Below are 27,486 nucleotides of genomic sequence, written 5' to 3'. Positions count from 1 at the left end.
CAGGTATGTGTCAGAAAAGCAACACATTTAGCTGAACTGCAGCAATTTAGTGGTCAAGTGGTCAAGCAGAAGCTTGTGGATGGCTACCAAAAGCGCCTTATTGCAGGTAAACTTGCCAAGGGACATGTAAGCAAATATTAACATTGCTGTATGTATACTTTTCACCCTCACATTTTCAGTAGAGCCATAATAAATTCCTAAAAGAAGCAAACTTCATGAATGTTTTTTGTGAGCAACAAGTATGTGTTCCAATCACTACATCACAAACAAATAAGATTGTAAAGTCAAGACAGCCATGACATGATGTTCTTTACTAGTGTATGTAAACTTTTGACCAGGACTGTATGTTGGTACCAGAGGGCGGGGATACTGAAGTGTGGAGAAGGACGTGTGAAGCGCGGCAGTGAAACACGTGATTAGTGCGGATGTTTAACAATAGTTCCTTCAATACAAGAGCGCGATGTATGACAACAACTCATACAAAGGGCAAAAGGAGGCAGTTAATTCATGGAATTATGTTTTACAGATGGACGGATGTGAATAGAAATAGAAATCTAAAGTGGGAAGAGCATTTTGCTGTCAAACATGACATCTTTAATAAACAACCAGAAATATGCCGAGCGGTTTAATTTGGAAAGAAGCGGAAGTAGTGATCGCGCTAGCTTCCGTGCGCATGTTGGAAGCGGAGTGTTATGCGGAAAAGAGGCAAGAAGACGCACAATAAGATCCACTCGGAGTGGATTTGGATGTCACACCTCTTCGTCCGCAGCCCACACAGCTGACCTGGACTCGGCCGCTCTGACTGGACATTGCTGACCGGACATTGGCGGGACGACAGGCCGCGGGGAAGGAGGCTGTCCAGGCTGCTAGGTAAATAATGTTCCACATCTGGAAGAAGGAAGGGCGAAAGCAGCTTCTATGAACGCCATTTGGACACAGCAGGGAACACTTGACGTGACGTGACGTGACGTGACGTGTGTGCTAGTAGTGTGGAACTGTGCTAGTGTTCCATCACAAAGTGTCTTTTCTAGTCCCGCCATGACTAGTCTCCATCTGCAACCACCCACTATGGACTATCATAATCATCACCATTCATTGCAACCATCATCACAATAACAATAATATCAATAATAACAACAACAAATATACAAGTCAAAGTAATGATAGTCATAATTAGGGATGATGTTTGAGAAGAAATGATCGAGTTCGAGCCCATTATCGAATCCTCTTATCAAACCGATTCCTTATCGATTCTCTTATCGAATCCAGATAGGTTGTTGTATATGGAAAAAAACACAATATTTGGTTTAACAAAAGCTCACTTTTATTTTATAAGAACATTTTTAAAAAACTAATAAATATTGACTGTTGTACCCCCCTAAAAAAATATATATATATATTGACTGTTGTTACCCAAAGTATATTAAGTGGGATTTTTCAGAAAAAACAAATACATACAGTAACACAAAAACAACCTGTCTCTGTGATCACTATAGGTGTATTAATAATAATATAGTGTTAAATAAAATCAGTCCCTTGGGCACAAAACTGAAAATAATACAGCTCTCCAAAAAGTGCACTTCTGCTGCTATTGGAACATACTAACTACTAGAGATGCGCGGTTTGCGGGCACAACCGCGGAGTTCGGGGATTATCCGCGGATCGGGCGGATGAAATTAAAAAAAATTAGATTTCATCCGCGGGTCGGGTCGGGCGGTTAAAATTAAAAAAAATTAGATTTTAAATAGATTCAGGCGGGTGGCAGTTAAACCAATTCGGAAATATATATACATAGTTAAATGTTGTTACCCACATACGAAAAACGAGCAGGCACCTGCTGCATATGCCACAACAGAAGAAAAAAAAAAAAAGAGATGGACACTTTTACGGAGCGGAGAAAGGACGCCTCGCCGGGGTCCGGGACCGAGGCCCCTTCCCCCGAGAGGGCCCCACCGGGAGCCGTAGCTGAGGCGATCTGCGAGAAGGGCCCGACGCACGTCCAGGGTCACCACCGCGCCCACCGCACCGACACCCCGCCTCGTCCGCCTTCGCCGCGGCCGGCGTCACGCGCAGCAGGTAAGCAGCTTACCTGCCCGCCACCCCCGTGGCCGGGGGCTCGTAACAGGGGTCGCTCCGCCCGCGCAGCTTACCTGCCCGCCACCCCTGTTGCCGGGGGCGCGTAACAGGGGTCACTCCGCGCGCAGTGCGCTCACGAAAGGGGTGGGGCTCACCCTGGTTGATATAGACAGCAGGACGGTGGCCATGGAAGTTGGAACCCGCTAAGGAGTGTGTAACAACCCACCTGCCGAATCAACTAGTCCTGAAAATGGATAGCGCTGGAGCGTTGGGCCCATACCCGGCCGTCGCCGGCAGCGAGATGCGCTTGGAGGTGCGCTCAGCGCGGCTCCCATATGATTGCGCACTGGTGTGCGTCTGCGTCGTGACAGCGTGGCACGCGAATGTCTGTGCTGCATTGGATCAGTCTCCTTTCTTTAACAGGCAAAAGCTTTATAACCTCACTAATGCCTTGCATCGTCTATATTAGATATATAACAGCGGGCGGGTGCGGGCGGGTGCGGTTCTGATCAAATGTTAGCTCGGGTGGATGGCGGATGGTTGACGACTTTCTGATGCGGTTGCGGATGAAGTAATTGCCTATCCGCGCATCTCTACTAACTACACACACTATGACACTAAGAACGCCACAGTCATCAGTCAACAATTGTTCTTCCAAAAAATTAGCATCTCTGCTTTTTCAGGATCAAGTCTGACCCGCTCTTCGCTAATCGTGTCGCCAATGGTGGAAAAAAGTTCACTTGGCGTAGAACTAGCTTGGACACGCAGATAGGTTTGACGACATCCTCCTCCAGTCTGTATCTAAACCTTCTGGTGTCCATCAGTGTGGCCTCCTCCAGGAATGACTGCACGTCCTTGTCCTGGAGGGGAAATGAGGGACAGACACAGCATAGAATTAGGGGGGAAATTAGCTGAATGTGAAGACTAGGGTGTCTGTTATTAAGTCTTTAGCATTAGTATGTGGAATTAAATGATGGACTGGATTAAGTAATGAAGTTAAACATTGTACTGATATGATCCACTTTAAGAGGTTGTTCAAATGAATAGTGCTTACGAATTATGAGAAATACTTTCAACCTTATTGAAAATAATATATTCTTCATCTCAGTATGTTAATAGTGCCTGAATTAATTAATTACATATTACAAAACTGTTGTATATACTAATTCAAAGATGTTATTTTATTATTAAAAGGTCAGTGAATGATGTATATATTTGCAAACTCTCTGAAGTGGGAAAGGGGTAGGATTAAATAAGCTTTACTTCTTCCTACTCCTTTTCGGACATGATGTCAAGTGAAATGATATGAAACTGTGATGTGTTGTGCTGTAAGTGTGTTCATGCACCAAATAAACTAAAGAAAGAAAGCACTAGTTTATTACACAGACCTGCAAACTCTGTAGTGGTGTAGTCTACAAGATAGCGTTAACGTTATCAGACACATACAAAAAGGCTAACGTTACCGTTAGGGTTAGCCACTGACTATGCTTAGGTAACGTTAGTCTAGCTAACATTACTGCAGTCCTGGTTGACATAAGAGGTAACCTTATTTTAGCCTAAAGGCTACAAGTGAGCAAATATGGAAATTAACCGGCAACAGTTAACGTTAGTTACTCACCGGCACTGCAGGTTGAAGCAGAGGAAGAGGGGCGTGCTTCGTCATCTCTGTCGCTGTTTCTCCACGTGTCCAAGACACGCCACGGTTCTCGAACGTTCAGGTTGTGTACGGCCTGAACATGTTTCAACATGCTAGTTGTACTTCCCCCTTACATGAGAGCGAAGCCTGGCAATAATTGCAGATAGCCGTTTCCTCCTCGTATTTTTTTCTAAAATGAAGCCATGCCTTGAGGCGTTTTTTCTGGTCCATTGTTGTTGCTGCTTTCTGTATCTGCCGCCGAATGACTGAGCTACGTCATTTCCTGTGGGACGGGATTCGTTCCCAGGGATTCGAATAAAGAACCAACTCTTTTTCTTTACTATAGTGGGAACCGGTTCTCAAAAAGGGATTCGAGTCCATGGAACCGGTTCTTTTCTTATCGAACAACCGGGAGAACCGGTTTCGAACATCATCCCTAGTCATAATAATAGTAATAATAATAACGACAAGAAAACTATTAATAATACCAGTAACAGCAATAATGTGTGCAGTGAAGTGAATTATATTTATATAGCGATTTCTCTCTAGTGACTCAAAGCGCTTTACACAGTGAAAGCCAATATCTAAGTTCCATTTAAAGCAGTGTGGGTGGCACTGGGAGCAGGTGGGTAAAGTGTCTTGCCCAAGGACACAACGGCAGTGACTAGGATGGTGGAAGCGGGGATCGAACCTGGAACCCTCAAGTTGCTGGCACGGCCACTCTACCATCCGAGCTATACCGCCTCTACTATTAATGGTCATAAATAACAATAATTTTATTACTAATATTAATAATAGTAATAACAATAATAATAGCAAAAACAATAACAACAATAATAATACTATTAATCGTAATAACAATAAAGAAAGTAACAAATAATAATTATATAATATTGATGTTAATAATAATAACAATATTAATAATAACAGTAATAATAATAGTAAATAAATAATACAACTACTACTAATATAATTACGATAAAAATAATAACAATAATAATCATAATAATAATAAAATAATGAATAATAATAATATAACAATCATTTTAATAATAACAACAACAATAATACAAGTAAACGTAATGATAGTCATAATAAAATAATATTATTAATAGTAATAACAATAAAGAAAGTAACAAATAATAATAATATAACAATAATATTAATAATAACAACAACAACAATACAGTAAACGTAATGATAGTCATAATCATATAATAATATTATTAATACTAATAACAATAAAGAAAGTAACAAATAATAATAATATAACATTGATGTTAATAATAACAATATTAATAATAATAGTAAATAAATAATACAACTCATACTAATTTAATTACGATAAAAATAATAATACAAATATTAATCATAATAATAGTAATAATAATAATAACGAATAATAATAATAATACAACAATAATATTAATAATAACAACAATAATACAAGTAAACGTAGTGATAGTCATAATAATATAATAACAATATTAATAGTATTAACAATAAAGAAAGTAACAAATAATAATAATATAACAAGGATGTTAATAATAACAACAATATTAATAATAATAGTAAAAAAATAATACAACTACTACTAATATAATTACGATAAAAATAGTGGCGACGTTGGTAGAGTGGCCGTGCCAGCAATTTGATATCAGCACTTCAGTCATCAACAATTGCATCATCAGAGAAATGGACATTGAAACAGTGTAGGACTGACTTGGTAGGATATGTACAGCAAGTAGTGGACATAGTGAGTTCAGAAAGTATAAGAAAAAGTATCTAAATTTGATTATTTACATTTGGTTATTTACAATCCGGGGAGGTGGGATGTGGAAGGGAGGGTGTTAGTTTAGGGTTGTAGTTGCCTGGAGGTGTTCTTTTAGTGCGGTTTTGAAGGAGGATAGAGATGCACTTTCTTTTATACCTGTTGGGAGTGCATTCCACATTGATGTGGCATAGAAGGAGAATGAGTTAAGACCTTTGTTAGATGGGAATCTGGGTTTAACGTGGTTAGTGGAGTTCCCCCTGGTGTTGTGGTTATGGCGGTCATTTACGTTAAGGAAGTAGTTTGACATGTACTTCGGTATCAGGGAGGTGTAGCGGATTTTATAGACTAGACTCGGTGCAAGTTGTTTTACTCTGTCCTCCACCCTGAGCCAGCCCACTTTGGAGAAGTGGGTAGGAGTGAGGTGTGATCTGGGGTGGAGGTCTAGAAGTAATCTGACTTGCTTGTTCTGGGATGTTTGTAGTCTAGATTTGAGGGTTTTGGAGGTGCTAGGGTACCAGGAGGTTAATAATAACAATATAAATAATAATATAATAATACTACTGCTAACATAATTATGATAAAAATAATAACAATAATAATCATAGTATTATGATAGTACAAATTGTCTGTCTATCTGTCTTGGCCCTGCGATGAGGTGGCGACTTGTCCAGGGTGTACCCCGCCTTCCGCCCGAATGCAGCTGAGATAGGCTCCAGCACCCCCCGCGACCCCAAAAAAGGGACAAGTAGTAGAAAATGGATGGATGGAAATCATAACATAAATAAAAATATGGCTTTTGATACTTGACGCTAATGTTACTATGCTAACATTTTAGCCAAGTGTTTTCGTTTGAACCTAAAAACATTGGCTGACTCTTCCTATGTTAGCATGCTAACCTTTTATGTTAGCATGTTAGCTAGTTGTGTTTGTTTGAACTAGAAAATCATGACTTGTTTTATAACTTGTCCTATGTCCTCATGCTAACGTTAGCATTCAGAGGATTTATGCTAGTTTTATAACTTGTCCTATGTCCTCATGCTAACGTTAGCATTCAGAGGATTTATGCTAGTTTTATAACTTTTCCTATGTCCTCATGCTAACGTTAGCATTCAGAGGATTTGTGCTAGTTTTATAACATGTCCTATGGCCTCATGCTAACGATAGCATTCAGAGGATTTATGCTAGTTTTATAACTTTTCCTATGTCCTCATGCTAATGTTAGCATTCAGAGTATTTATGCTAGTTTTATAACTTGTCCTATGTCCTCATGCTAACGTTAGCATTCAGAGGATTTATGCTAGTTTTATAACTTTTCCTATGTCCTCATGCTAACGTTAGCATTCAGAGGATTTGTGCTAGTTTTATAACGTGTCCTATGGCCTCATGCTAACGATAGCATTCAGAGGATTTATGCTAGTTTTATAACTTTTCCTATGTCCTCATGCTAATGTTAGCATTCAGAGGATTTATGCTTGTTTTATAACGTGTCCTATGTCCTCATGCTAACATTAGCATTTAGAGGATTTATGCTAGTTTTATAACTTGTCCTATGTCCTCATGCTAACATTAGCATTTAGAGGATGTATGCTAGTTTTATAACTTGTCCTATGACCTCATGCTAACGATAGCATTCAGAGGATTTATGCTAGTTTTATAACTTTTCCTATGTCCTCATGCTAACGTTACATTCAGAGGATTTATGCTAGTTTTATAACTTTTCCTATGTCCTCATGCTAACATTAGCATTCAGAGGATTTGTGCTAGTTTTATAACGTGTCCTATGTCCTCATGCTAACGATAGCATTCAGAGGATTTTTGCTAGTTTTATAACTTTTCCTATGTCCTCATGCTAACGTTAGCATTCAGAGAATTTGTGCTAGTTTTATAACGTGTCCTATGGCCTCATGCTAACGATAGCATTCAGAGGATTTATGCTAGTTTTATAACTTTTCCTATGTCCTCATGCTAATGTTAGCATTCAGAGGATTTATGCTTGTTTTATAACGTGTCCTATGTCCTCATGCTAACATTAGCATTTAGAGGATTTATGCTAGTTTTATTACTTGGCCTATGTCCTCATGCTAACATTAGCATTTAGAGGATTTATGCTAGTTTTATAACTTGTCCTATGTCCTCATGCTAACGTTAGCATTCAGAGGATTTATGCTAGTTTTATAACTTTTCCTATGTCCTCATGCTAACATTAGCATTTAGAGGATTTATGCTAGTTTTATAACTTGTCCTATGACCTCATGCTAACGTTAGCATTCAGAGGATTTATGCTAGTTTTATAACTTTTCCTATGTCCACATGCTAACGTTAGCATTCAGAGGATTTATGCTAGTTTTATAACTTTTCCTATGTCCTCATGCTAACGTTAGCATTCAGAGGATTTGTGCTAGTTTTATAACGTGTCCTATGGCCTCATGCTAACGTTAGCATTCAGAGGATTTATGCTGGTTTTATAACTTGTCCTATGTCCTCATGCTAACGATAGCATTCAGAGGATTTATGCTTGTTTTATAACGTGTCCTATGTCCTCATGCTAACATTAGCATTTAGAGGATTTATGCTAGTTTTATAACTTGTCCTATGACCTCATGCTAACGTTAGCATTCAGAGGATTTATGCTAGTTTTATAACTTTTCCTATGTCCTCATGCTAACATTAGCATTCAGAGGATTTATGCTTGTTTTATAACTTGTCCTATGACCTCATGCTAACGTTAGCATTCAGAGGAATTATGCTAGTTTTATAACTTTTCCTATGTCCTCATGCTAATGTTAGCATTCAGAGGATTTATGCTTGTTTTATAACGTGTCCTATGTCCTCATGCTAACATTAGCATTTAGAGGATTTATGCTAGTTTTATAACTTGTCCTATGTCCTCATGCTAACATTAGCATTTAGAGGATTTATGCTAGTTTTATAACTTGTCCTATGACCTCATGCTAATGTTAGGATTCAAAGGATTTATGCTAGTTTTATAACTTTTCCTATGTCCTCATGCTAACATTAGCATTCAGAGGATTTATGCTTGTTTTATAACTTGTCCTATGTCCTCATGCTAACGTTAGCATTCAGAGGATTTATGCTTGTTTTATAACGTGTCCTATGTCCTCATGCTAACGTTAGCATTCAGAGGATTTATGCTTGTTTTATAACGTGTCCTATGTCCTCATGCTAACGTTAGCATTCAGAGGATTTATGCTTGTTTTATAACGTGTCCTATGTCCTCATGCTAACGTTAGCATTCAGAGGATTTGTGCTAGTTTTATAACGTGTCCTATGGCCTCATGTTAACGTTAGCATTCAGAGGATTTATGCTAGTTTTATAACTTTTCCTATGTCCTCATGCTAACATTAGCATTCAGAGGATTTATGCTAGTTTTATAACTTTTCCTATGTCCTCATGCTAACATTAGCATTCAGAGGATTTATGCTTGTTTTATAACTTGTCCTATGTCCTCATGCTAACGTTAGCATTCAGAGGATTTATGCTTGTTTTATAACGTGTCCTATGTCCTCATGCTAACGTTAGCATTCAGAGGATTTATGCTTGTTTTATAACGTGTCCTATGTCCTCATGCTAACGTTAGCATTCAGAGGATTTATGCTTGTTTTATAACGTGTCCTATGTCCTCATGCTAACGTTAGCATTCAGAGGATTTGTGCTAGTTTTATAACGTGTCCTATGGCCTCATGTTAACGTTAGCATTCAGAGGATTTATGCTAGTTTTATAACTTTTCCTATGTCCTCATGCTAACATTAGCATTCAGAGGATTTATGCTAGTTTTATAACTTGTCCTATGACCTCATGCTAACGTTAGCATTCAGAGGAATTATGCTAGTTTTATAACTTTTCCTGTCCTCATGCTAACATTAGCATTCAGAGGATTTATGCTTGTTTTATAACTTGTCCTATGACCTCATGCTAACATTAGCATTCAGAAGATTTATGCTAGTTTTATAACTTTTCCTATGTCCTCATGCTAACGTTAGCATTCAGAGGATTTATGCTAGTTTTATAACTTTTCCTATGTCCTCATGCTAACATTAGCATTCAGAGGATTTGTGCTAGTTTTATAACGTGTCCTATGGCCTCATGCTAACGTTAGCATTCAGAGGATTTATGCTGGTTTTATAACTTGTCCTATGTCCTCATGCTAACGTTAGCATTCAGAGGATTTATGCTTGTTTTATAACTTGTCCTATGACCTCATGCTAACGTTAGCATTCAGAGGAATTATGCTAGTTTTATAACTTTTCCTGTCCTCATGCTAACGTTAGCATTCAGAGGATTTATGCTTGTTTAAAACGTGTCCTATGTCCTCATGCTAACGTTAGCATTCAGAGGATTTATGCTAATTTTATAACTTGTCCTATGTCCTCATGCTAACGTTAGCATTCAGAGGATTTATGCTTGTTTTATAACTTTTCCTGTCCTCATGCTAACGTTAGCATTCAGAGGATTTATGCTAGTTTTATAACTTGTCCTATGTCCTCATGCTAATGTTAGCATTCTGAGGATTTATGCTAGTTTTATAACTTTTCCTATGTCCTCATGCTAACATTAGCATTCAGAGGATTTATGCTTGTTTTATAACTTGTCCTATGACCTCATGCTAACGTTAGCATTCAGAGGAATTATGCTAGTTTTATAACTTTTCCTGTCCTCATGCTAACGTTAGCATTCAGAGGATTTATGCTAGCGTTTGGGCTCATTATGGCCCCAACTAAGACTTGACTTATGTTGGCATGCTAACACTTTAGCTCATTAGATTAATTTCTACAGGGTTATTTTGCTCACTGTAGCGTTTAATGGCGGCTTCTTTAGACAGCAGGGGACGAGAGGTGAACTCCTCCCAGGACCATGGAGACAGAGGAGGCGGCGGGTCCAGCCGCTCTGAAGTGGTGGAGCGTGCCCACTCAGACCGTCACCATGGCGCGGCGCTGTGGAAAGCAGCCGTCACCTCGCTGAGGCCACACTCTGGGTCATGTGGCTGGAGAGGCGGGGCCACTCGGTCAAAGTCAGCCAGTCTACCTCGGAGCACACGCAGCCCGTGACGCGTGGCGGATCTGACCGCCCCCCCGTGTGACCACACCGACCGAGAGCATGCCTCGGAACCGAGCCTTCTCGGAGCCAGAGTGCTCGGCCGAGTACTCGGCGGACTGCTCGGTGACGCTGCCCTCCGACCCCGGGCAGGCGGTGGGGCGGACGCACGATGTGACGGTGCGGAGCTCGGGATGCTGCCTCTGCCTGCCCCGCTTCATGCGGCTCACCTTTGCGCCGGAGTCCCTGGAGAACCTGTACCAGACCTACTTCCGCCGGCAGAGACACGAGACCTTGCTGGTGCTGGTGGTGTTCGCCGCGCTCTTCGACAGCTTCGTCATCGTCATGTGCGCCGTGGTCTACACCAGCGACAAGCTGGCCTCCGTCCTGGTGGCCTCGCTGGGACTGCTGGCCGACGTGGTCCTCTACCTGCTGTGCCGCTTCGGGCTGCTGCCGGAGCGCATCTCCAGGCGGGTGGTGCCCTACGCCCTGTGGGTGCTCATAGCCGCCCAGATCTTCTGCCACCTGGGTCTGAACTACGCCCGCTCCCACCAGGCCAGCGACACGGTGGGCTGGCAGGCCTTCTTCAGCTTCTCCTTCTTCCTCACGCTGCCACTGAGGCTGACGCCCATCGTGCTCATGGCCAGCGTCACCTGCGGGGTCCACACCCTGGTCCTGGGGGTCACCATCGCCCAGCAGCAGCAGGAGAACATCCAAGGAGCCACGCTGGGAAGACAGGTGAGACACATTACCTTTGGGCTTCTGGGGCGGGACTTCCATCCATCCATCCATTTTCTACCGCTTTCTTCAAATACTGCCTTTGACATTTCAGTGCAGAAAAAAAGGACTCACTTTGGTTCAATTAAGACTGAAGCGCTTATTGAATTTTATACGCTCATTTTTTATACACTCAATCTTTTTACACGCAATTTTTACTCCGAATATTTTATACTGAAATGTTTTTATACACTGATTCTTTTTTTACTCTCAATTTTTGTACACTTAAGTCTGTTTTTGCACTGAATGTCTACTCACTAAATGTTTTACAGTGATTTTTTACGCTAAATTTTTATACACTAACTTAATATTTTTACACTGAATTTATACACACACAATTTTTACTCCGAATATTTTATACTGACATTTTAGTTTTTATACACTGATTCTTTTACATTTAATTTTTACTCACTGAATTTGTATATATTGTTTTTATACACTAACTTTTTATGCCAAATTTTTATACACTTAAATTATTTTTCCCTGAATTTTTTTACACTGATTTTCTTTTTACGCAGAATTTTTATACACTGAATTTTTTACCCCCAATTTTTTTCATGCTATATTTCTACTCCCTGACTTTTTATACACTAGTCATGGTCTTTACACAAAATTTTTCACACAAAATTATTTGACACTTAATTTGTACACAATTTTTATACACTGATTTTTTTACACTGAATTGTATACACTAAATGTTTTACACTGAATTTGTTTTACACTTAATTGTTGTAAACTGACTTTATTTATTTTTTCATCCTGAATTTTTATTGACTGAGTTTTTATACACTGACTTTGTTTTGTTACACAGTTTTTTCACACTCATTTTTTTTACACTGAATTTTTCCTCACTGAGTTTTTATACAATGACTTTGTTTTGTTACACTGAATTTTATTTACACCGAAATTTTACTCACTGAATTATTTTACACTGTTTATTTTTACAGTGATTTTTTACGAATTTTATTTTTTTTTCTACACCGATTTTCTTTTTACATTGAATTTTTTTTTTTATGCTGAATTTGTATACACTGAATTCTTTACCCCAAATGTTTTATACTATAATTCTACTCACTAGTCATGTTTTTTACGCATAATTTTTTTTACACTAAATTATTTTAAACTGAACTTTTTACACTCTGAATGTTATGCACTGAATTCTTATACACTAATTTTTTTTAATACACTGAATGTTTTTACACTGAATTTTATACACTAAATGTTTTAACTGAATTTTTATACACGGACTTTATTTATTTTTTTATACTGAATTTTTTTGGACTGAGTTTTTATACGCTGATTTTGTTTTCACACTGTGATTTTTCACACTCATTTCTTTACCCTTATTTCGTTATATACTACATTTTTCTGCACTGAATTTTTAGACACATAATATTTTTACATTTAATGTATGATCATATAATATTTGTTATTTTATTAGATAGTATTGATTTAAAAAATACAAATACATTTAGTCAGAAAAGATAACGTACTTTATTGACGCATTACTTATTTTAGACCCAAAGTACGACAAATGTGCTTAAAAAAATGAAATGTAAGGAAAACCAGGATCAATTTAAAGTGTGATGTCGATGTGTTTTGTGTATTTTGTGTCAACTAAGCAGCTTTTCTGTCAAAATTCTTACTTCAAGAATAAAAGCTCAGTATTGAAGTTTTTTTTCTTGATGTTGCCACACGTGAGAGACATCCGTCTTGTTGACCAAAAGAAGGAGCATCCATCTTTTGTCCAAATATCAAGCCCATGAAGGTGTACTTTTACAACATGCAGTACAATGCAGCGCTTGTACTGCATGTTGTACTACCTTCTTGCTTTTTACTGCACACACTGTGGACATAAGGAAATTACAACCGGTCTGAGCTGATCATGCAAAATAATGACACACACACACACACACACACACACACACACACACACACACACACACACACACACACACACACACACACACACACACAAGTCTTTGATCCCCTTTTTATGGATGATTGTGTATTTGACAGTGTTTACTTTGACAGGGGTGTCAAACTGGTTTTCATTGAGCGCCACATGACAGTTATCTTGTAAACAAACTCCAGCAAAAGTCATCTATTCCGCCTATAAACATCCAAACCCTTCCATCCATGTTTTATATACACGCTGTAAGTATATATGTAGTATCTAGTAACATTCATAATAACATGTACTATTTACATATTTTGATCATTTTAAGTATTAACTTCACAGAGCATCACAACGCTCACTTTCCCTTCAACAACAAGAAGACTACTAATCAAGACTCTGACATGACCGTGTTCCACATTTGCCACCGCAGCTCCTGGCCAACGTGGTCATCTACGTGTGTGCCATCACCGTGGGCATCATGTCCTACTACATGGCCGACAGGAAGCACCGCAAGGCCTTCCTGGAGGCCAGACAGTCCCTGGAGGTCAAGCTCAACCTGGAGGAGCAGAGCCAGCAACAGGTCAGAGGTCACCTGCTGTATAATATCATTCTCTCATGTCACTGTACTGACTGTTGCTACACACACACACACACACACACACACACACACACACACACACACACACACACACACACACACACACACACACACACACACACACACACACATGTGGTATATAATATCAATAAAAATGGAGCTGTTTGGCCACAATACCCAGCAATATGTTTGTAGGAGAAAAGGTGAGGCCTTTAATCCCAGGAACACCAGGCCTACCGTCAAGCATGGTGGTGGTAGTATTATGCTCTGGGCCTGTTTTAGCTGCCAATGGAACTGCTGCTTTAAATGGGACAATGAAAAAGGAGGATTAGCTCCAAATAGTTCAGGACAAGCTAAAATAATCAGCCCGGAGGTTGGGTCTTGGGCGCAGTTGGGTGTTCCATCAGGACAATGACCCCAAACACACCTCAAAAGTGGTAAAGGAATGGCTGAATCAGGCTAGAATGAAGGTTTTAGAATGGCCTTCCCAAAGTCCTGACTTAAACGTGTGGACAATGCTGAAGAAACAAGCCCAAGACCCAACCTCCGGGCTGATGATTTTAGCTTGTCCTGAACAATTTGGAGCTAATCCTCCTTTTTCATTGTCCCATTTAAAGCACACGTTCCATTGGCAGCAAAACAGGCCCAGAGCATAATACTACCACCACCATGCTTGACGGTAGGCATGGTGTTCCTGGGATTGAAGGCCTCACCTTTTCTCCTCCAAACATATTACTGGGTATTGTGGCCAAACAGCTCCATTTTTGTTTCATCTGACATCACATGGACAAAGATAAGACCTTCTGGAGGAAAGTTGTGTGGTCAGATGAAACAAGAATGGAGCTGTTTGGCCACAATACATAAAGTATCTTGCCCATGGACACAATGGCAGTGATTGGATGGCGGAAGCGGGGATCGAACCTGCAACCCTCAAATTGCTGGCACAGCCGCTGTACCAACAGAGCCACGCCGCCCCAAATGTTTATAAAAAAATTTATAAACCATAAGAAGAACCTTCAAATTGACCCTGAAACTCCCAGGGAGCCAACGCAGAGATTTTAAAACTGGTGTAATGTGAGCCCGCCTTCTGGTCTTGGTCTTGGTCAGGAGTCCTTGTCTCTTATTGTGTGTTGGTGTGCAGGAACGCCTGCTGCTGTCCATCCTCCCCAAACACATCGCAGACGAGATGCTGCAGGACATGAAGAAGGAGCCCAGCCAGAAGGAGATGCAGCAGTTTAACACCATGTACATGTACAGGCATGAAAATGTCAGGTAATGCACATCTACCATATCACTATCCCATGTGCGATACAAGCAGTCCTGCTGTGTGTTTACTTGTGTGTGATATCATGTGCGACACCAGCAGTCCCGCTGTGTGCTTACTTGTGTGCGATATCATGTGCGATACGAGTAGTCCCGCTGCGTGTTTACTTGTGTGCGACATCATGTGCGATACAAACAGTCCTGCAGCGTGTTTACATTCTTGTGTTATGATTTGCGATCCAAACAGTCCTGCAGCGTGTTTACTTTTGTGTGATATCATGTGCGATGCAAACAGTGCTGCCGTGTTTTACTTGTGTGCAACATCATGTGTGATACAAACAGTCCTGCAGCGTGTTTACTTGTGTGTGATATCATGTGCGATACCAGCAGTCCCGCTGTGTGCTTACTTGTGTGCGATATCATGTGCGATACGAGTAGTCCCGCTGCGTGTTTACTTGTGTGCGACATCATGTGCGATACAAACAGCCCTGCAGCGTGTTTACTTTCTTGTGTTATGATTTGCGATCCAAACAGTCCTGCAGCGTGTTTACTTTTGTGTGATATCATGTGCGATGCAAACAGTGCTGCCGTGTTTTACTTGTGTGCAACATCATGTGTGATACAAACAGTCCCGCAGCGTGTTTATTGTGTGTGATATCATGTGCGATACCAGCAGTCCCGCTGTGTGCTTACTTGTGTGCGATATCATGTGCGATACGAGTAGTCCCGCTGCGTGTTTACTTGTGTGCGACATCATGTGCGATACAAACAGCCCTGCAGCGTGTTTACTTTCTTGTGTTATGATTTGCGATCCAAACAGTCCTGCAGCGTGTTTACTTTTGTGTGATATCATGTGCGATGCAAACAGTGCTGCCGTGTTTTACTTGTGTGCAACATCATGTGCAATACAAACAGTCCCGCAGCGTGTTTACTTTCTTGTGATATCATGTGCGATCCAAACAGTGCTGCCGTGTTTTACTTGCGTGCGATATAATATATGATACAAGCAGTCCTGCTGTGTGTTTACTTGTGTGTGACATAATGTGCTATCCAAACAGTCCTGCAGCCTGTTTACTTTTGTTTGGTATCATGTGCGATACAAACAGTGCTACCGTGTTTTACTTGTGTGTGATATCATGTGCGATACAAGCAGTCCTGCAGTGTGTTTGTATGTGTTTGATATCATGCGCGATACAAGCAGTGATGCAGTGTTTACTTGCATGTGATATCATGTGCGATACAAGCAGTCCTGCAGAGTGTTTACTTGTGTGTGAGATCATGTGCGATATAAGCGGTCCTGCTGCGTGTTTACTTGTGTGTGATATGATGTGCAATACGAGCAGCACTGCTGCGTGTTTAGTTGTGTGCGATATCATGTGCGATACGAGCAGCACAGCTGCGTGTTTAGTTGTGTGCGATATCATGTGTGACATGAGCAGTCCTGCTGCGTGTTTAGTTGTGTGCGACATCATGTGCGATACGAGCAGTCCTACTTATATCGCAGACTTCTTTTATTGGCATTCTTGTATCAGACGTTTTAGATGGAGGCCGATACGGTCCAATGCTTGCTGATTCTGAATATTGGATGGGGACACGCTCAGTACATTTCTAACTGTGTCCGTCTCTCGTTGTGGTGCAGTATTTTGTTTGCAGACATTGTCGGCTTCACCCAGCTGTCCTCGTCATGCAGCGCTCAAGAGCTGGTCAAACTCCTCAATGAACTCTTCGCTCGATTTGACAAACTGGCCGCAGTAAGTGTCTCACTCATAACTGTCCTTCTGCTGTGACAATGCAGCTAGAATTGTATTTCTATTTTGTTGGTAATCAGTTACCCATAAGAAACCCAATGAATCTAGACACATATATATTATATGTGTCCATCCATACATCCATTTTCTTCCGCTTATCCGAGACAGCAGCCTAAGCAGAGAAGCCCAGACTTCCCTCTCCCCAGCCACTTGGTCCAGTTCTTCCGGGGGGATCCCGAGGTGTTCCCAACATTACTAACGTGCCCTGGGTCTTCCCCGTGGCCTCCTACCGGTTGGACGTGCCGTAAACACCTCCCGAGGGAGGCGTTTGGGTGGCATCCTGACCAGGCTCCTCTCCATGTGGAGGAGCAGCGGCTTTACTTTGAGTTTCTCCCGGATGGCAGAGCTTCTCACCCTATCTCTAAGGGAGAGACCCGCCACCCGGCGGAGGAAACTCATTTGGGCCGCTTGTACCCGTGATCTTGTCCTTTCGGTCATAACCCAAAGCTCATGACCATAGGTGAGGATGGGAACGTAGATCGACCGGTAAATTGAGAGCTTTGCCTTCCGGCTCAGCTCCTTCTTCACCACAACGGATCGATACAGCGTCCGCATTACTGAAGACGCCGCACCGATCTCACCATCCACTCTTCCCTCACTCGTGAACAAGACTCTTAGGTACTTGAACTCCTCCACTTGGGGCAGGGTCTCCTCCGCAACCCGGACATGGCGAGAACCATGGACTCTGACTTGGAGGTGCTGATTCTCATCCCAGTCGCTTCACACTCGATTGCGAACAGATCCAGTGAGAGCTGAAGATCTTGGCCAGATGAAGCCATCAGGACCACATCATCTGCAAAAAGCAGAGACCTAATCCTGCAGCCACCAAACCGGATCCCCTCAATGCCTTGACTGCACCTAGAAATTCTGTCCATAAAAGTTCAGAACAGAATGGGTGACAAAGGGCAGCCTTGGCAGAGTCCAACCCTCACTGGAAATGTGTCCAACTTACTGCCGGCAATGTGGACCAAGCTCTGACACTGATCATACAGGGAGCGGACCGCCACAATCAGACAGTCTGATACCCCATACTCTCTGAGCACTCCCCACAGGACACGGTCCAATGCCTTCTCCAAGTCCACTAAGCACATGTAGACTGGTTATGACACCCTTATAGTTGAACATACCATTGTGTTCTGTATCGGCCCATGCTTCCCTTCTTGTCCCTCCTCCTCCATGACAGAAGGCTCTAAAAGTTCACAATCACAAGAGTTTTTATTGCCATTGTTTGAGAACGGGTTCACAAACTAGGATTTTGTGTGGGTCTGGATGGACCGTAGTCTCCAGCCTGAGGAGAGAGGAGAGAATAGTTTGTGTCCAGGGTGAGAAGAGTCAGCTGTGATCCCACCCACACACCTCCTGGTCCTGGAGGAGAACAAGTCCTGGAGGGATGGGAGCTTGCAGCCAATCACCTTCTCAGCAGCATGTATCATGCGCTGCAGTCCATGCTTGTCCCGGACTGTGGCGCCGAGGATCCACTCGGTGATGGAGGAGGTGAGGATGGACTCCATGATGGCTGAGTAAAACTGCACCAGCATCTCGGTCGGCACCTTAAGTTTCCTCAGCTGCCGCAGGAAGTACATCCTCTGCTGGGCCTTCTTGATGAGGGAGCTGATGGTCGGCTCCCACTTGAGGTCCTGGGTGATGGTGGTGCCCAAGAAACGGAAGGAGTCCGGGGGGGGGGGGGCTGTGACTTTCCTGAAGTCCATGATCATCTCCACTGTTTTCTGGGCGTTCAGCTCCAGGTTGTTGAGGCCATCCGAGATGAGCCTGATGAAGGTGGTGTCGTCCGCACACTTGAGCAGTTTTATGGACTGGTGACTGGAGGTGCAGCAGTTTGTATAGAGGGAGAAGAGCCAGGGGGAACGTTCATTTGTTTGTCTCTCACTGGCCCTTCTCCCTCTTCTGCTAGCAGCACAACCTTGCCGCTCTGTACTCTGATGTTTATTTGCCATCCCTAAATAAATACTACGACCTTAGCTTCCTCTGGACAGTTCTTTATCCAACAGGGACACACCTTGACTCATGATTCCAAAGTAAGTTACCCATCAATTTGACTTTGACAAGCCTGCACTAGAAAGTTCTGCATGGTCAGAGCATAATGAAGTGAGGGAAATGGTTCCTTCCTCTGACAAAAACCACGTCCGCCTTCTTAGAAATATCACCAGCTGAGGATCAAGATCCTGGGAGACTGTTACTATTGCATCTGTGGCCTGCCAGACTACAGGGAGGACCATGCCGCCTGCTCCATCATGATGGGCCTCGCCATGGTGGAGGCCATCTCGTGAGTACCGCTCCACTCGCATGTTCCCCAAAGTCCATTTGTGCATTTGCCAGCGAGGGAATTGATGGCTTGGGTGAGCTAGTATGGATTTGTTGTCAAGCTGGGAAATGACCAACGGGCAGTAAATGTCACTCTGGACTCGTGTTGTCCCCATACCAAAATGTATTTCCATACTTTTACGTACTTTTACGTACTTTTCTAAATAAGGGAGAACCACAATTTTTTTTTAAATTATTGTCTTTATTGTAACAAGAAATGTTAGTGTACATGAAACATATGTTTATTATTGTCATTTAGTCCTTAAATAAAATAGACAACTTGTCTTTTAGTAGTAAGTAAACAAACAAAGACTCCTAATTAGTCTGCAGTAACATATTGTGTCATTTATACACCTATTATTTTGTACACATTATGAGGGACAAACTGTAAAAATGGATTATTCATCTACTTGTTCATTTACTGTTAATATCTGCTTACTTTCTGTTTTAACATGTTCTGTCTACACTTCTGTTAAAATGTAATAATCACTTATTCTTCTCCTCTTTGATACTTGACATTAGTTTTGGATGATACCACACATTTAGGTATGGATGTGATACCAAGTAGTTACAGGATCATACATTGGTCATATTCAAAGTCCTCATGTGTCCAGGGACATATTTACTGACTTTATAAACATTATATACAACGAAAATAGATTTTGTGATGCTAAAAAGTATTGTTGTAATCATAGTAGTATCGACTATTGTACTTGGTATCATTACAGTGGATGTCAGGTGTAGATCCACCCATGGCGTTTGTTTACATTGTGACGGCGGTGAGCTATTGTATCCTCCTGCGGTGTGTAGTGAAGCATGTTTAGCTATTCCTCGTCCTCCAGTGATAATGATACTTGTAAGAAACTCACTTTGTTTGTCGCCATGGAGACCAGGATTAGTGATTTAGAAGTAGCTAAAACACTGTGGATGGATGTTAGCTGCATGTCTTAAAGCAGCTCTTCCTGAGGGTGTTTCAGTGTTATAACTTCACCTTTATCTTTACTTTTTACACCAAAATGCGTTCATTCTCCCTTTTCTGTCTACACACTGTGTCTGCTTGTAAGTACTCTGTGTGTATGTGCTGCCCATTATGCTCCTCTGCTCCTAAAACCAGCAATGACACGAGGTGACGAAGACGGGTGGGCCGGGGTGTTCGAGTACTTTTTAGAGGCGGTATAGTACCGAATATAATGAATTGGCATCGTGGTACTATACCAATACCGGTATACCGTACAACCCTACTTTGGACTTCACATCTGTATCGCTCTCTGAGTGCATCCAAGAGCCTGCACACCAGGGACACGCTGACCGATCGGTATCCAATTCGGTTTGGCAAATAAAGTACGGCCTTTTTCAATTGCAATGCCTTTCAACGCCGATCCCCTCCAGCTGATACCAGATTTATTTTTGCTCCTTGTCTGACTGAGGCGGCTCGCAACTGACTGTGTGTCTAGTGGGAGCCCTAAGATCACCTCTATTGTGGAGAATGGAGGACATTTTGTTACACACTGAGCAATAGCGAGCTAAGAGCAGACATGCTAGTCTGAAACTGAGACTTAGACTTCCTTTTTATTGTCATTCAAATGTGAACTTTACAGTACAGATAAGAAGTTGCATCAGCTCATGGTAGTGCAGGATAAAAGCAATAATGTGCAGATATAAATTAATAGATTACTGTATAGATAAATATAATCCACATTTATGGATGTATGTTATATTGTCTTTTTTATTTCAGCCAGTTAGTCCATTTTTGTCATGATCCGTGGTCGGATCATGTCTTGTGTTATCGGTTTGTTTTGGACTCCTTTTTAGTTCCTGGTTATTAATTCCTGAGTTTAGTCACCATGGTTACTTATGATTTTCACCTGCCTTTTCGTGCACCTGTTGCTCATCAGAGACTCTATTTAGTTCTGCCTTTTCCGGTCACTCATTGTAGCTTCGTTGTTTGCTGTATGCAACAGTCACGTTTGTTTATTCCTGGTCTTGATTCCTGATTCCGGTGCTGAGTAAGTTTTTGTTTTAGATTCTCGTGCGAATGGCACGCTTTCCTTTTGTTTGTTTTTTGTCTGTTTGTATCCATTTACTATTTAAGTTAAATAAACCAACTCCTACCTCACGCTGTCGTCCCGAGTAGTCCGTGTAGCATTGGAGGAACGATCCCGCAGCAAGCTGCAACCCCAACCGTGACAGAACGAAAAAACTTACTTAGCACCGGAATCAGGAATCAAGACCAGGAATAAACAAACGTGACTGTTGCATACAGCAAACAACGAAGCTACAATGAGTGACCGGAAAAGGCAGAACTAAATAGAGTCTCTGATGAGCAACAGGTGCACGAAAAGGCAGGTGAAAATCATAAGTAACCATGGTGACTAAACTCAGGAAGTGCATAACCAGGAACTAAAAAAGGAGTCCAAAACAAACCGATAACACAAAACATGATCCGACCACGGATCATGACAATTTTGGGGGGAATTGAGGGGATAATTGAATTATGATGCGTTCAAGAGTCTTACGGTCTGAGGGAAGAAGCTGTTACAGAACCTGGAGGTTCTGCTTGGGAGGCTGCGAAACCTCTTTCTAGAGTCCAGCAGTGAAAACAGTCCTTGGTGGGGGTGGGAGGAGTCTCTGCAGATTTTCTGAGCCCTGGTCAGGCAGCGGCTTATTGCCTGGATAGGAGGAAGAGGAGTCCTGATGATCTTTTCCGCCGTCCTCACCACTCTCTGGAGAGACTTCCAGTCTGAGGCATTGCAGGCTCCAGTCCAGACAGAGATGCAGGTGCTCTCTATAGTGCCTCTGTAGAATGTGCTGAGAGAGCTGTGCTCTTTTCATCCCACACAGAAAGTGCATGCGCTGCTGAGCTCTTATTACAAGACTTTTTAGAAAGAAGTGCTTGGTAAAGTTTAGGGAGTTTCAGCCTTGCTGCATGGATGACTCTAGCGACTAATACAAGCTAATGTTTACTAGTTTGAGAGACAACTGAACTGGACTACAACCTTCAACTTCTGTTTACCATTCAAGATCTGTGATCATCACCTTCCTCTAACTGGTTAAATGAATGTCAGAAAGATGAATAGTCTGCAACTTCAGGGGTCGTTTTTTTTACACTTGTTTTCTTATGTGGATGTGGTCTCCCACCAGGTACGTGCGGGAGAAAACCCAGACGGACGTTGACATGCGGGTGGGCGTGCACAGTGGCACGGTCCTGGGAGGAGTTCTGGGCCAGAAGCGCTGGCAGTACGACGTGTGGTCCACTGACGTCACCGTCGCCAACAAGATGGAGGCCGGCGGCATACCGGGGTAACCACACACACTGTCATGTCAGTATGATGTCATCATATAATTTGCATAATTGTCTACCTTGCGTGTATTTCTTTCAAAAATGTCAAATATATCAGGACACATTTCAGGTAATGTTGAGAAATGTGATGCACGTGTGTGTCTGTTTTTCTGTCACACTTTTTTTCCTCTTCAGTCTCCACTCACTCAAACTCCTCCTTCATTCTAGGAGGGGACCTCAACTTAGTATTTAATCCAAATATAGATGGGTCCAGCGTGAGTCTCAGTCAGTGGGAATACTTAAGCAATATAAGAAGGGTTATGTCTTTGCCATGCCTGCCGTTCTTATCACTCCGCCATTCTTAAAGAATACACTTATTTTTTCCCCAACACTACTTATTGACAAGCAGCTCAAACATTCACATCCATCCTATCATCACCAGTGACCATGCACCTGTCTCACTCTCCCTCACTAACACACCTGGCAGTGGACAGAAAAACTAACAAACACGTGCATCACAGTTCTCAATGTAACCTGAAATTTGACCAAAAACCTGACATTTTACTCACGCCGTGGGGTCCAAACATGGTCATCAATAGAAAATGGCCTCCTATTAAGCCCCATGCATTTTTTTCATTTTAAAAAATGGTTCCCTGTAGGTCAATTTTCATGATTGAGGTGTGTAAAGTGTGTCATGTCTGTGTGATCATGTTTTTGTTTTGGTCATGTTCGTTTTGGTTTTTGGACTTTTTGTGCACTTTTGTTTTGTCACCATAGCAACCATTAGTTTTCACCTGTCACGTCACGCACCTGTTTCACATTTTGAGTCACGCACCTGTTTTCGTTAATCATGTCTATAGTATTTAAGTTCATTGTTTTCAGTTTGTCGTTCTGACGACATCTCCACATTTATGCTTCTGCACACTCTCCACACAGCCTTAAGACCCTTGCTGCTATTTTTTCATGTCCATCGTTCACGTTGCTCCTTTTTGTCCATGCCAAGTAAGTTTTGTTTATTATTGCCACAGTTAGTGTTTTTTGTTGTTTATAGTTTTTGCCTTTGTGCAAGTATTTGGATTCATAGTTTGTTCTCCGCCATTGTGCGCGCCTTTTGTTTACTTCCTGTTTTTGTAGTTTAAATAAAAATGTACTTACATTCCCGTCTCGCCCGAGCCAACTTTCCGTTGCATCCCGGAAAAGCATACACCTAGGACCAACTCATGACAGTATGTCGTCAGCACGACAAACTGAAAACAATGAACTTAAATACTATACCAGGTAAGGTGAACATAAGGTACTTTTAAAACAAATTTATGAAATAAAATAAGATAAATACATTAAAAACATTTTCTTGAATAAAAAAGAAAGTAAAACAATATAAAAACAGTTACATAGAAACTAGTAATGAATGAAAATGAGTCAAATGAAGTGTTAAAGGTTAGTACTATTAGTGGAGCAGCAGCGCGCACAATCATGTGTGCTTACGGACTGTATCCCTGCAGACTGTATTGATATATAATGTAGGAACCTACCAGAATATTAATAACAGAAAGAAACAACCCTTTTGTGTGAATGAGTGTAAATGGGGGAGGGAGGTTTTTTAGGTTGGTGCACTAATTGTAAGTGTATCTTGTTTTTTTTTATGTTGATTTAATTAAAAAAGAAACCAAAAAAACGATACCGATAATAAAGAAACCGATACCAATAATTTCCGATATTACATTTTAAAGCATTTATCTCTATCTCTAGTTTTGATTGCATGTGAAGTAACAATATGTATAACCTTTATGTACGTGTTATATTAATATAATGGACACATACACTATATTGCCAAAAGTATTTGGTCACCTGCCTTGACTCACATATGACCTTGAAGTGTCATCCCATTCCTAACCCATAGGGTTCAATATGACCTTTTGCAGCTATTACAGCTCCAACTCCTCTGGGAAGGCTGTCCACAAGGTTGTGGAGTGTGTTTATAGCAATTGTCCACCATTCTTCCAAAAGCGCATTGGTGAGGTCACACACTGATGTTGGTGGAGAAGGCCTGGCTCTCAGTCTCCTAAAGGTGTTCTATGGGGTTCAGGTCAGGACTCTGTGCAGGCCAGTCAAGTTGATCCACACCAGACTCTGTCATCCATGTCTTTATGGCCCTTGCTTTGTGTACTGGTGCACAGTCATGTTGGACCTGCTCCAAACTGTTCCCACAAGGTTGGGAGCATGGAATTGTCCAAAATGTTTTGGTATCCTGGAGCATTCAAAGTTCCTTTCACTGGAACTAAGGGGCCAAGCCCAACCCCAGACCATAATTCCTCCTCCACCAAATTTCACACTCGGCACAATGCAGTCCGAAATGTAGCGTTCTCCTGGCAACCTTCAAACCAGACTGGTCCATCACATTGCCAGATGGAACATTTTGACCAAAGAACCAGCGTTACATGTTCAAAAATCATAATATGGCCCCTTTAATGGGAAAATGACCGCCACGTAGACACTTAGATGTATATAATAGTACTAATAAGTTATTATGTTTATGTTGTTTAGATGTATATAATAGTACTAATAAGTTATTATGTTTATGTTGTTTAGATGTATATAATAGTACTAATAAGTTATGTTTATGTTGTTTAGATGTATATAATAGTACTAATAAGTTATTATGTTTATGTTGTTTAGATGTATATAATAGTACTAATAAGTTATTATGTTTATGTTGTTTAGATGTATATAATAGTACTAATAATTTATTATGTTTATGTTGTTTAGATATATATAATGGTACTAAGTTATTATGTTTATGTTGTTTAGATGTATATAATATACATATATATAATATTATATATCATATAATATATATATAATAGTGTGTATATAATACAATATATATAATATATATATAATATAATATATATAATAGTGTGTATATAATACAATATATATAATAGTGTGTATATAATACAATATATATAATAGTGTGTATATAATACAATATATATAATAGTGTGTATATACTATAATATATATAATAGTGTGTATATAATACAATATATATAATAGTGTGTATATAATACAATATAAAAAATAGTGTGTATATAATATAATATATATAATAGTGTGTATATAATACAATATATATAATAGTGTGTATATAATATAACATATATAATAGTGTGTATATAATATAATATATATAATAGTGTGTATATAATATATATAATAGTGTGTATGTAATACAATATTTATAATAGTGTGTATATAATACAATATATATAATAGTGTGTATATAATACAATATATATAATAGTGTGTATATACTATAATACAGTGATCCTCAACAGGCGGACCGCGGTCCATGTCCGGACCCAGCGACGTGTCTGTCCGGACCCAGCACGAATTATAGTAAAAAAAATAATAAAAAAAATAAAAAAAATTGTTTTTTAATTTATTATTATAATTATAATTATTATAAAAAAATATAATAATTGTATTTATCTTTGAGTTATCACTAGCACAAGTCAATGTTCTTTGTTGTTTTTAGTCAAATATCTCCACGTTTCGTTTACACTTCTCCGTGTCTCACTCACTCCGTCTCTCTCTTTCTCTCTCTCTCTCTCTCTCTCTCTCTCAGAGAGAGAGAAAGAGAGAGAGACGGAGTGAGAGCGAGAGAACGCCACTCTGATTGGCTGATTCCGGGGTATGGGTTGTCATCTCTATCACAACGACGCGCTGATAGGCTGTTACCACCTGGGTCATACACATCTGCACAGTGCATGGAACCTTTCGCTGCAGGCACACAGTTGTCTCGTATCGCTACTTCGCTAACTGTTCACTCGTCAGTCACTGAATGTGAATCAAATCACAATGGCATGCTCCAAGTTGGCTCAGGCTGGTAAAAGAAAGGTGGACAGAGAAAACAGACGTTTCAAGGAAGAATGGACAGAGCAATATGTTTTCATCCTACCTACTGCAAGTACCAGACCAATGTGTCTAATATGCAACAGTGCTGTTGCTCTGGTGAAAAGTGACCATCTGAAACGTCACTATCTGAAAGAGCACCGCGAATTTGAAGAGACATTTCCTCATGATTCGGAGCTAAGAAAAAAAGAAATAATGAGGCTGAAAAAGTCATATGAAACATCAAGCAAGATTTTTGTTAAATCTATGACACAACAACAAATAGCAACAGAGTGCTCACCCAGAGTGGCATGGGTTTTGGGTTATTTATTTTTGTTTCAAAGAAAATCTTTCATGTATTTTATTGGATATTTATTTTATTTTTGTTAATTTTTAAGAAAATGTTAAACTACTGCCTACCTCCTGCTACTATATAAGCTTGACCGATAATAAACGGACCCAGCCTGTTTCAAAAAAACATTTGTGGACCTTCAAGATTTGTACTTGAGGACCCCTGCTATAATATATATAATAGTGTGTATATAATACAATATATATAATAGTGTGTATATAATACAATATATATAATAGTGTGTATATAATACAATATTTATAATAGTGTGTATATAATACAATATATATTATAGTGTGTATATAATACAATATATATTATAGTGTGTATATAATGTTACACAAATGAAAACAGAATCTTACTTTATGACAATCAAATATTTGGTTCCTTTTCAATTTGGTGTAAATGTGCCAAAAAGTCATTTTTAGTGCCATGAATGTGACCTGTGACCTGTGACCTGTGACCTGTGACCCTAGGCGCGTGCACATCTCCCAGAGCACCAAGGAGTGTCTTCTTCACGGGCAGTTTGAGGTGGAGCCAGGTCATGGAGGTCAGCGCTGTGACTACCTGAGGGAGAGAGGCATCCACACCTACCTGGTGGTGGTCTCCAACAATGGCATCAGCAGTGTGGTGAGTAACATGCAGGAACCCACCCCAAAATCATCTACAATGCAGGAAACCACTACAAAATCCTCTGGTAGAACCTGCAATACAGGAACCCACCCCAAAATCATCTACAATGCAGGAAACCA

The 27,486-nt window shown here is 40.6% G+C and overlaps 1 protein-coding gene across 6 annotated transcripts in view; it reads left to right on the top strand.

Moving 5' to 3' along the window:
- The first annotated feature begins 681 nt into the window (after positions 1 to 681).
- adcy3a (adenylate cyclase 3a) overlaps positions 682 to 27,486 on the top strand; it is a 67,207-nt gene continuing 40,402 nt past the window's right edge. For 5 of the 6 annotated variants that reach the window (XM_072913088.1, XM_061958251.2, XM_072913089.1 and 2 more), the window contains exons 1-8: positions 682 to 870; positions 10,325 to 11,278; positions 13,648 to 13,797; positions 14,957 to 15,087; positions 16,718 to 16,829; positions 19,043 to 19,170; positions 22,350 to 22,508; positions 27,211 to 27,364. In XM_072913088.1, the coding sequence (XP_072769189.1) occupies positions 10,604 to 11,278; positions 13,648 to 13,797; positions 14,957 to 15,087; positions 16,718 to 16,829; positions 19,043 to 19,170; positions 22,350 to 22,508; positions 27,211 to 27,364 (1,509 nt within the window). In that variant the 5' untranslated portion in view covers positions 682 to 870; positions 10,325 to 10,603. The remainder of the gene's footprint in view (positions 871 to 10,324; positions 11,279 to 13,647; positions 13,798 to 14,956; positions 15,088 to 16,717; positions 16,830 to 19,042; positions 19,171 to 22,349; positions 22,509 to 27,210; positions 27,365 to 27,486) is intronic. The other variant, XM_072913087.1, reaches the window with a different exon arrangement.

The sequence above is a fragment of the Nerophis lumbriciformis genome, linkage group LG04 (assembly GCF_033978685.3).
Source record: "Nerophis lumbriciformis linkage group LG04, RoL_Nlum_v2.1, whole genome shotgun sequence".
NCBI classification, from domain to species: domain Eukaryota; kingdom Metazoa; phylum Chordata; class Actinopteri; order Syngnathiformes; family Syngnathidae; genus Nerophis; species Nerophis lumbriciformis.
The sequence above is the reverse complement of the archived record's forward strand: the minus strand, read 5'-3'. Positions and strand labels throughout refer to the sequence as shown.